Genomic DNA, 12475 nt, shown 5'->3' with positions numbered 1-12475 from the left:
CTGCTCTTGAGAAATCTATACCTTTCAGATAAATTCGAGCAGAAACCCTGGCAAGAGATTTTTCAGGAATCTACGCAGGAAATCCTGTAGGAATCCCGTGTATCACCTGTAGGAATCGCGGAACGAGCTCCTAAAGAATTTTCACAAATTGGAGAATTCCGGAAAAAAATCTTGGAGGAATCCAGCAAAAGCTTTTTCAGCAACCTCCAGAGAGAACTCCGACAGGAATCCTTGAAGAACCTTTGAAAGAATTCCAGAAGGAATCATTGAAAGTTGTGTTCCATCCAGAATTTCTCGAGTTTGTTTCGAGATAAATATCTCAATGAATTTAAAAACACCACCCCCGGCGAAGACTGGCGCTTGAGCCTAGCTATTCAGCACTGTAGTTGGAGGAAATGCCAATGCAGAACCCGAAGCTTCCGGGACGGTAAGCCCAGTTGCCTGGGTTAGTGGGTTGGTGTCAGGCCCTGCATATCTCTCAACTTCACCCGCATACTCGCCGATATACTAAAGGACCGCGGGTTCGGAATCGTAGCGCTGCAGAAGGGGGTTTGGACAGGATCTATGTTGCGAACCTTTAGAGGTTGATTGATTGATTTATCTTTATTTGAAAGACTTTCAGCCCCCTTTAGAGGTAATTATACCATCTACCAGAGTTGCGGCAACACACGTCAGCTGGGAACAGATTTTATAGTGATGGGCGACATACAGAGGCATGTGATCGGTGTGGTGGATTGGGCCGGTGGATCATTGCCTCTCTACACGCAGGCCACGGCCAACACTAGACTGGTAGGATTAGAGATAGCTTATCTGATCAAGAAATTGACGGAATACAAAGGACACAGGGCGGAGGACGTTCATCTCATAGGACACTCGTTGGGAGCTCATACCGCAGGGTACGCCGCCGAGAGGACGCCGGGTTTGGGCCGTATTACAGGGTTAGATCCAGCTGAACCGTATTTCCAGGGGATGGACCCAGTTGTAAGGCTGGACCCGTCGGATGCCGCTCTGGTAGACGTTATCCACACGGACGGTCGGAGTGTGTTCCGGTTGGAGATTCCCGGCTATGGTATGTCCCACGCTTGCGGGCATTTGGACTTCTATCCAAATAATTGCAAAGAACAGCCCGGTTGTGCCCTCTCGCAGGAGGGGGCTGCCACCATTCCTCTGACGCTCATTAAAGATGGAATCGAGGAAGCATCCCGAGTTCTGTTAGCTTGCAACCACATTAGAGCCATTAAGTTATTTATCGATAGTATTAACGGAAAATGTCCGTATGTAGGTAAGTAGCGAATTTACTTTTATTCTCTGTCGACGTAGTAAACAGCGGTATACAAAAGATAAATATTTCAATCTGGAACGCAATCTCTCAAAAACTAATCTTGCGATGTTCATGTGAAATTGACTTTGAAACATTGAAATTGACCTAAGGTACTTCATTTTTGCTGACCATCTAAATTTGACATAATGATCTGTACCCAAAGGGGCGCTGAACTGCATACCCAAAAATATTGAATATTATAGCAGAGGTGATATAAAATGAGCAAGGACAAATATGTTCCGTTCATGTCGCAACAGTGCACAGTGGTTCATGAACCAGATTTACGAGGAAAGATGCATTCAGCGCCTTCAAATGAGCTTTGAGACAAATATGGTGTTCTACAAAGTACCTTTAAGGCTTTTTACGGCATCAGCAGCATCGGCGGCCATGTTGGATATGTGACTCGAAATTTCAAAGTGATAATTCTCTGCCACCAATGCGAATATTCGTATGAAAATGTATCATCCTATATGCTCACTCGCAGTGATTGCGTTGATACTTTTTCTGCTGCGCTGCTGCAGAATTGACAGTTTTTATCACTACAAAAACGCGAGGCAAAAAGACAATAATTCGTTTGAAAGCTTAGTGATGTATGACACCTTAAGGCCCTTTTTGCAATGTACATGAAAATTAGGATGGTCCATATTTTCAAAGAAATTAAAATCCAATTTTTTTTATTTGGAAGAATAGCTATACGCACTCTTTGGCAAAGTTGCGGATCTATTCATTTTGCGCAAATTTGCTGAAGACAGTTTTTATGTAGCTTTAAAATTTATCGATTAAGAGATAATTTTCTGAATTTACTTAAAGTGGTTCATGAAAACCGGTTTTTTGGCTGTAACTATTTCGGGTTCAATTTCCAATAACACTTGTAGAGCATTTAAAAACGCACAGTTTCGTGCGCGGAGAGGGATAAAGTGAGCACAATAAAAATAATAAAAATGTACCCATCACTTCTCTCCGTGCATACTCTCGACGAGCTTTCCATTTGACGTTTGTGCTACTGAAAGCTTACACTCGACGCCGTTCAGTGGCCGGTTGATTGTATTGATGCAAGCGAGAATGGAATACTGCATACATGCGCAAATGCCATGCGTTGTCGTGGTCATTGAACGATGGATGGAAGAATGGAAAAGAAGGCATTGAATTGACGCGCGACTTAGCTTGCGTGATGGCATGGCTACATGAGTGTGACTGAGATAGAAAATCTTGAACGGAGAGTAGGCGGTTGAATGAACATTGCATACTGAGTCAGTCTTGTAACTACTTTTGCGGAAAACAGATGCTGTTGTGATTCGAGGCTGAATTTGGAAAAAAATGAACGAGGTTTTATTTAACGGTTACCACAATGGCGCAGCAAATGCTCCTGAATAGTAAGTATAGAATGGAAACGAAAAACAGTAATATTTGCGAATGAAACATTGCTTGCGAAAGTTCAAGCTTCATTAAAAAAAATGCTTGCGAAAGGTCAAGCGAAGTGAAAAATGCTTGCGAAAGATCAAGCTTAATGAAAACTTGCTTGCGAAAGATCAAGCTTAATGAAAACTTGCTTGCGAAAGATCAAGCCTAGTGAGTGGAAAAATGCTTGCGAAAGATCAAGCCGAATGAAAATTAGCTTGCGAAAGATCAAGCTCAGTAAAAAAAGCTCGCGAAAGTTCAAGCGAAGTGGAAAATTCTCGCGAAAGATCGAGCTAAACGAAAATTGCTTGCGAAAGATCAAGTTTGGTTAAAAAAAAAATGCTTGCGAAAGTTCAAGCAAAATTAAACAAACGCTTGCGAAAGAACAAGTTTGGATTTGGATTGGATTAAGATTGCATTTGGATTGGATTTGAAATAGGTTTGGATTTGATTTAAATTGGATTTGGATTGGATCGGATTGGAATGGATTTGAATTGGATTTGAAGAGGAATTGTATTGGATGCAGATTGGATTTGGATTGGATTTGAATTGGATTTCAAATTGATTTGGATTGGATTTAAACTGGATTTGGATTGGATCAGATTGGAATGGATTTGAATTTAATTTGGATTGCATATGAATTAGATCTCAAATAGATTTGGATTGGATTTAAATTGCATTTGGATTGGATCGGATTCGAATGGATTTGAAGAGGATGTGGATTGGATTAGGATTGCATTTGGATTGGATTTCGAATAGGTTTGGATTGGATTTAAACTGCATTTGGATTAAATCGGATTGGAATGGATTTGAAGAGGATTTGTATTGGATCCAGATTGGATTTGAATTGGATTAGCAATGCATTTGGATTGGATTTTGAATAGATTTGGATTGGATTTAAACTGCATTTGGATTTAATCGGATTCGAATACATTTTAATTGGATTTGAAGAGGATTTGGATTGGATCCGGTTTGGATTTGGATTGGATTTGAAATAGATTTGGATTTGATTTAAACTGGATTTGGATTGGATCGGATTGGAATGGATTTGAGTTGGATTTGAAGAGGAATTGTATTGGATGTAGATTGGATTTGGATTGGATTTGAATTGGATTTTGAATTGATTCGAATTGGATTTAAACTGCATTTGGATTGAATCGGATTGGAATGCATTTTAAATGAATTTAAAGAGGTTTTGGATTGGATTTCGAATAGATTTGGATTGGATTTAATCTGGATTTGGATAGAATCGGATTAGAATAGATTTGAATTTTATTTGGATTGGGTTTTGATTGAATTTGGATTGGTTTCGGATGGATTTTGGATTGGTTTTGAATTGCATTTGGATGGGATTTGATTTAAACTGCATTTGGATTGAATCGGATTAGAATTGGATTGAATTTGGATTCGAATGGATTTGAATTGGATTTGGACTAGATTCAGATTTCGATTTGGACTAGTTTTGCTTGAGATTTCGATTTTATTTGGATTGAGATTGTGGATATGAAGTTGGTGAGTACAGAAGGGGGCGAATGTGGTGGATAAAGTGAGCACAATATAAATAATAAAACTGGACCCATCACTTCTCTCCGTGCATACTCTCGACGAGCTTTCCATTTGACGTTTGTGCTACTGAAAGCTTACACTCGACGCCGTTCAGTGGCCGGTTGATTGTATTGATGCAAGCGAGAATGGAATACTGCATACATGCGCAAATGCCATGCGTTGTCGTGGTCATTGAACGATGGATGGAAGAATGGAAAAGAAGGCATTGAATTGGCGCGCGACTTAGCTTGCGTGATGGCATGGCTACATGAGTGTGACTGAGATAGAAAATCTTGAACGGTGAGCAGGGATAGGGTGCGACTCAAAACTCTTTGCGTGCCGCACACTCTGCTACGAGACAGCACAACAAACTAGAAGGAGACGAGTACGCGCAATCGGTTGTGTGTTGCTCGCTTACTTTGCCGCGCGCTGGAGCTCTCCTGTCTCTCACGTTCTGTCGTATGCACTCTCTCGGTGCTTGTCTCCGTGCTTTGCACTTGGCTTGATACTACGCATGATTGCAAAAAATTCGAATCGAACGACCCATCACTTGGCAACCCTTGACAAGCTTAACAACTTTACCGAAAACACAAACTCTTCAATTAATTTATTAATTGATTTTTTCTGTTTGGAGACAAACACAGTCCCAAGCACCGTGCATTACTCCCTGCGCCGTAGAGCTAGTGCTGCGATTGTCTCTCGCACAATTACGAAAGCTCTCACTCATACGTCTCTTGTCTCTCGGCAAAACGGGAGACGAGCACTTGCGATTGTGTGAAGCACACGCTTTTTTCGCACCGCACGGTGCATGCCGCCAATCCCTGACGGAGAGTAGGCGGTTGAATGAACATTGCTACTGAGTCAGTCTTGTAACTACTTTTGCGGAAAACAGATGCTGTTGTGATTCGAGGCTGAATTTGGAAAAAATGAACGAGGTTTTATTTAACGGTTACCACAATCGGTTGGTGGCCGATCGACGAAAGAATGTGCAGGTTGAGAATCAAAGGCCGATTCTTCAACATCAGCATAATAAATGTGCACAGCCCTCACTCCGGAAGCACTGATGATGACAAAGACGCATTTTACGCGCAGCTCGAACGCGAGTAGGACCGCTGCCCAAACCACGACGTCAAGATCATCATAGGAGGAATTCAGACCGACGATTGGAAAGTTCAGCGCCCACCAGCAGACGAACGAAAATGGCCTACGCCTCATCGATTGCGCCGCCTCCAAGAACATGGCCATTCATAACACCTTCTTTCAGCACAGCCTCCCGAATCGTTATACCTGGAGACCACAGCAACAAACGAAATCGCAACTCGACCACATTCTGATTGATGGACGGCACTTCTCCGACATTATCAGCGTCAGGACCTATCGTGGCGCAAGTGTCGACTCTGATCACTACGTGGTGATGGTTAAACTGCGCCCAAAACTCTTCGTAATTAACAATGTACAGTACCGGCGGCCGCCCCGGTACGATCTAGAGCGACTGAAGCAACCGGATGTCGCCATCGCATACGCGCAGAATCTCGAGGCAGCGATGCCGGACGAGGATGTGCTCGATGTGGCCCCTCTAGAGGACTGCTGGAGTACAGTCAAAGCAGCCATAAACAACGCCGCCGAGAGCACTATCGGGTGCGTAGAACGGAGTCGACGAAACGATTGGTTCGACGAGGAGTGCAGAGCGGTTCTGGAGGAGAAGGACACATCACGGGCGGTAATGCTGCAGCATGGAACCCGACAGAATGTGGAGCGATACAGACAGAAGCGGAAGTAGCAGACCCGTCTCTTCCGGGGGTAAAAGCGCCGCCTGGAAGAAGCGGAGTGCGAGGAAATGGAACTGCTGTGCCGTTCACGAGAAGCACGTAAGTTCTACCAGAAGCTTAACGCATCCCGTAAAGGCTTCGTGTAGTGAGCCAAAATATGCAGGGATTAAAACGGAGGCCTCTTGACGGACGGACGTGAGGTGATCGAAAGGTGGAAGCAGCACTTAGATCAGCACCTGGATGGCGTGGAGAACGTAGGCACGGGAGACCACGGCAATAGAGGAAACGACGACGCCAGTGCAGCGGAGGACGGAAATGAACCAACTCCCATGCTGAGGGAAGTTAAGGATACCATTCACCAGCTCAAAACCAACAAAGCAGCTGGTAATGATGGTATCGAAGCTGAACTCATCAAGATGGGCCCAGAAAAGTTGCCCCCCTGTCTGCATCGGCTGATAGTCAGGATCTGGGAAACCGAACAGCTACCGGAGGAGTGGAAGGAAGGGGTAATCTGCCCCATTCACAAGAAAGGCGACCATTTGGAATGTGAGAACTTCAGGGCGATCACTATTTTGAATGCTGTCTACAAAGTGCTATCCCAGATCATCTTCCGTCGTCTGTGACCTAAAACTAATGAGTTCGTGGGAAGTTACCAAGCCGGTTTCTTCGACGGCCGGTCGACAACGGTCCAGATCTTCACCGTACGGCAAATCCTCTAGAAATGCAGTGAATACCAGGTCCCAACGCATCACCTGTTCATCGACTTCAAAGCGGCATACGACAGTATCGACCGCGCAGAGCTATGGAGAATCATGGACGAAAACGGCTTTCCTGGGAAGCTGACTAGACTGATTAAAGCAACGATGGACGGTGTGCAAAACTGCGTAAGGGTTTCGGGTGAACTATCCGGTTCATTCGAATCTCGACGGGGACTGAGACAAGGTGACGGACTCTCATGCCTACTCTTCAACATCGCTCTGGAAGGTGTGATGCGACGAGCCGGATCAACAGCCGGGGAACGATTTTCACAAAATCCGGTCAATTTGTGTGCTTTACGGACGACATGGACATTATCGCTAGAACATTTGGAACGGTGGCAGAGCTGTGCACCCGCCTGAAATGCGAAGCAGCAAAGGTCGGACTGGTGGTGAATGCCTCAAAAACAAAGTACATGCTGGTAGGCGAAACCGAACACGACCGGATCCGTCTGGGTAGTAATGTTATCATCAGCGGCAAGATTGTTAACCGATAAATTATCGACAGTTAACTCAACGCAAACTCGATAACGATAAAGGTTGCTCGATAACCTCTCGATAACGATAATCAAACGATAAATCAACGCGAAGATCAACGTACCTTCGATAATTTTGCGATAAATCTAGTTACCCTAGTGACGGCATCAACAACGGTTCAGATCGCGAAGAAAACTTTTTGGAGACGTTATCGAGTCGATAATTTCCACAGTTAACTGTATCGCCGATGACGTTCTCGCCTGAAGACGTTATCGTTATCGACGATAAACGATAACAGACGTTAACTTTATTGCCGATAACGATAATTTATCGATTAACAACCTTGATCAGCGGAAGTAGGGCCTACTACGGGCTCCAGAAGAAACTGCGGTCGAAAAAGATTCACCCACGCACCAAATGCACCATGTACAAAACGCTAATAAGACCGGTGGTCCTCTACGGACACGAGACATGGACCCTGCTCGAGGAGGACCTGCAAGCACTCGTAGTTTTTGAACGACGCGTGCTAAGGACGATCTTCTGCGACGTGCAGGAGAACGGTGTGGCGGAGAATGATGAACCACGAGCTCGCTGCACTCTACGGTGAACCCAACATTCTGAAAGTGGCTAAAGCTGGACGGATACGGTGGGCAGGGCATGTTGCAAGAATGCCGAACAACAACCCTGCAAAGTTGCTTGCGGACTGAAACAAAGGAGGACATCACAGCAGAGGCAGGATCAAAGCTGAAATTTGACTTGGACACAGTGCCCAGGATGGAGATCTTTTACCTTGGCCCTCTTTTACAGATGAGACTGGCGGGTCGCAAGCCATAGTAATACTAGAATATGTAAGTAATTCGTTTTTCTCATGTCGCACGCATCAGAGGAAAATCACGATATCGAATGAAAGACATCTTGGTGAATGATTTCTGATAACAAATCGTTACACATGTTCTTTCGCATAATAACAAATACAATCAGAGACATAGTCACAAAAAAACGACACTGAACAATCTCTTCCAACAAGTAACGCGCTCTATGAGTACGAGAAAATTAATTCAACTTGTGGTAGGTAGCTCCCATCCATATAATAAACGTGGTATCACATGGCCCTACAATGGATAGTAGATTCATACGGTACCGCGGAATTGCCCACCTTTTTTGCACCGTTAAATATGTTTGTCTACACAAATGGCACCATTCGAGAGATCAACAATATAAAAAGGGAAAAGATACCATCACTACTGGAGTCAGTGGCGCAGTGGCGTCGGCATATTTGTTGATGGATTTCATCTCACTTTATGATTGTCGTCAGTTGCACCACAACAATGGGCGGCCCCGTCTAGGGATTGCCGTCATCATGTGTCAAGACAGATCCACCGACGAAGCCAAATCTACGATCTGCAACCGTGCTGCAACGTTGGACTTATTCGCGGAGTTATGAATTTCAGATTAGCAGTTTCAATGTCAGAGTATAATCTCGGCTTGGGTTGGAGATTCATAAACGCGTTCACATTGATGAAGCTGTCTATCAATCGAGGATCGAGATAAGGACAAATTGATAAACCACCATCGGCACCGTATTGGAATGCTCTTGAGGAATAATTGTCAACCTCCCGAGCAAAACACATTCTGAAGCCTTGAGTAGAAAATAATATAATCCGCACGGGAGGAACATCTTCCCTCTTCTAACTGTACATTCCGGTGACTTTCTCACGCCACTTGCCTTCGGAGTTTGCGCGCGAGCACTGCAGGCGGCCGCTCGGCGACGATGACGTGGGTTCTTGCGCCCCTTGCTCCGAGAGTACCCCAGTACCTAAGGCGGCTGCGGCAAGAATTAAGTGTACCAAATGTGTGGGGAAAAAACCAAATCTTTTTCATTCATTATTACTGGCTTACGCCAAATGCTTAAATCTCACACTTCCTTGTAGGTACCTACATGCCTGCATGTAGTCTTGTTGTATACCCAGCAGCCAGCCAGCGGCGGGAGCGATAGACGACGACGATCTTCAGAAGTGTGATGATGGGAATGAACAGTGGGTGATTGGTGGTGGTCAAAATTTGAATAATAAGTTTCAACTAATCAAATTTTTAAATGGGGCCAAAGCCTGATAGATAGAGAGCACTCATTTTTTTCGGGTCAACTTTGAATTGCAATTTTGACTTGTTCGCCTCGATACGACCTCGAACAACCCGTTCAAGTATTTCTTATGAAATTATGAAATACTCTTAAAAAAATTAGCTAAGAAACATTTTTAGAAATCTTCAAATAAAAAACACAATAATCGGGACACAGAAGGACAGCTGTAGCTCTGTACAATCATGACCAATTTTCATTCGCATAATAGATGGTTCTTTTGCGTTACAGTTCTTAGTTCTGTGATGATAATTATGAAATCTCGTTAGCAGTTATGATACTTATAGAGACACTTTCTTGCAAAATTTCATCAGCTTTGATCAATTGGTTTGCAAGATACTAATGTTGATAGGGGTGAATCTTAGTGATTTTTTTTCGTTTTTTTCATGTGCAATATTTGCCAATTCATAACTTTTGAATTTCTCTGCCAAATTCCATGAAATTTTCACAGAAGGTAGTTGACTATGTGTATAATATGCCTGCAAAATTTGATGATTATTGGTATAGTACTTTCAAAAGTACAATCGAAACAATAAAGGGTGCTGACTAATTGCTGCCTGAGGGGCTAAAATCACGTTCAGTCCCAATACATGTTTCGACTATAAAATTGTTATTAACGCATCGATTTTTTTTTGAAATTTTGCCTATGCAACAAATGTAGATTGAGAGATTTGTGTTCAAAATTTCAGCTATTTCCTTTGCCAAATTCAAAAGTTACAGTTACGCTGACAAGCAAAACTAGGGGCTGTATTAAAATTGCAATGTAAATAAAAAGAAAATCGGGTTAAGTACGGTTCCTTTGAATTCCACTAAGAATTTGCATCCTTTGACAGATACGTATTTCGACCTCAACTGTAAGGTCGTCTTCAGTGTCTTGTACTTGACTCGACTGAAGAGATCCATCGCATTCTACACGTCTTATACATCTTAGGTAAAAATAATAGGTAGTTTTTTTTTCTTCCCGAGCATGCAAAAACTTATATCTATATTAACCTCCACCATAGAATAGGTAAAATTTCCCTCCACCACCGAATAGGTACATTTCCCTCCAGCACAGGATAGGTAAACACAGGTACATTATGAGACTCACGCCATACGAGAGTGCTTAGGGGGTAACAATTTGAAAAGCCACGAACTTCCATTGCCTTGATCCTTATTCAACAGCGTGTTAGGTACCTGTTTGTATATCTCTAGACTCTCAGCAACGTCCAATTTCCAAGGTGAAGTTACATTTCGCAAAATTTGAATATCCTCTGTAGTTACAGGGTGGCCCTCCTCAAAAACATGTTCAGCAACTTTCGACCTGAATCTCATAATGTACCTGTGTTTACCTATCCTGTGCTGGAGGGAAATGTACCTATTCGGTGGTGGAGGGAAATTTTACCTATTCTATGGTGGAGGTTAATATAGATATAAGTTTTTGCATGCTCGAAAAAAAAACTACCTATTATTTTTACCTAAGATGTATAAGATGTGTAGAATGCGATGGATCTCTTCAGTCGAGTCAAGTACAAGACACTGAAGACGACCTTACAGTTGCGGTCGAAATACGTATCTGTCAAAGGATGCAAATTCTTAGTGGAATTCAAAGGAACCGTACTTAACCCGATTTTCTTTTTATTTAAAAAGTACTGCACCGATGTCATTTGGCTAAATTTGAGCAATTTTAATGTATCTATTACAGCTGTATTTCTGTGTCCCGATTATTGCGGATACAGGCTTTATCTGACAATCTGAGGGATATGAGGGATAAGCTTTTAATCAGCCGTGTATTAGGTCAAAACCTGCTTTTAACTAGCACTTATGGCGCATAAACGGCAGATTAGCATTTAATGATCTGCTGTAAAGGCGCATATAGTGCTGAATTAATGCCATTTTAACTGCTCATTGGTTACCTGGGGCACTTTACGAAGCAAAATAATTAAAATAACGCGAAGCAAAAAAAAGCGTGACTGTTTTGAAAACGCAGCCGCTCGCGCGCACAGCCTGCTACGATCTTTTTTCATCTCACCGCTGTAGAGTAAAATTCAATGGTTTTTGGAATTTTTATGAGATGTTTTTCGTTAGATTTACAAAGAATTATCTACAAATTTGTCGGTTCCAAAAATTAATATGGAAATCTTACAAGACACTTCCCTCAAATTTCTATTTTACGATTACGTGTTAAAAAAAAAAACAAGGTTAATTTATCAGGATAATGTGCGATTTGGAATTAAGCAATGAAACATGATAAAATATTAAAGAAAAGGCAACTAACTTTGACATCTAGTGATATTCGTTTTTTTTTTTTTTCGTTTTTATTAACACGTATTATAGCAATACTGACGTTGGGGGTGAGAATGGGAATGCATACTTCCACACTCATTGTTCAAAAACTTTTGTTTCATTGCATGAAAAAGTCCTTGTCTATGAAAAATGACCCATTCTCAACCCTTCGATGGGGTGAGAATGGGTCAAGGAAACCCAATCTGTTCACAATAAAGCAAGTTAATAAAGTTCCGGTCAAGGTTGATACTACTTACCAATAACATATTATGAGATGTTTATGAGTTTGAGATTCTAAAAAGTATCAATCCACCTGAAAGTATGATGTTTCATCGAGCCTTAAAAGTGACATTTTAAAAAGGCTTTATTTTCAAGATTTTTTCGATGATTTATCAAAAATTAATTGATTGCTCTAGAAATCTAATTTTTTGACAGGAACTGCTGGCAACTACGAGGATGACACCATAACATTTTTGATTCGATATTCACAATATTTGATGAGATATTTCAGATAATGTTTTGATACAATGTCGCCCCTCTGACCCATTGTCACCCCAACGACGGTATTTGAAATTTGTTGGCATAAGTTGTCACTAGTTGAGCAGATCACTTTGTCCTATGTTGAGATTTTTCATCATAAGCTGTCCATGTTGAATTTCACGAATGCTATCAGGATTCTCGGAAAATATCTTGATTTACACAAAGATTCTCAGCATTCCCGAAAAGGCTTCAGAATTCATAAATTTTGGTTGAAATTTCTAGACAAAATTTTGGAAATGAAAAGTGGTTAGATGAAACGTGTCGTAAT

General features: G+C 42.2%; 1 protein-coding gene across 1 annotated transcript; it reads left to right on the top strand.

Moving 5' to 3' along the window:
* The first annotated feature begins 680 nt into the window (after positions 1-680).
* Positions 681-1290, top strand: LOC134284149 (pancreatic triacylglycerol lipase-like). Its single transcript, XM_062842501.1, has one exon. The coding sequence runs from the start codon at positions 697-699 to the stop codon at positions 1288-1290; it is 594 nt and encodes a 197-aa protein (XP_062698485.1). The 5' UTR covers positions 681-696.
* The last annotated feature ends 11185 nt before the right edge of the window (positions 1291-12475 follow it).

Source organism: Aedes albopictus, chromosome 3, assembly GCF_035046485.1.
Source record: "Aedes albopictus strain Foshan chromosome 3, AalbF5, whole genome shotgun sequence".
NCBI classification, from domain to species: domain Eukaryota; kingdom Metazoa; phylum Arthropoda; class Insecta; order Diptera; family Culicidae; genus Aedes; species Aedes albopictus.
The sequence above is the reverse complement of the archived record's forward strand: the minus strand, read 5'-3'. Positions and strand labels throughout refer to the sequence as shown.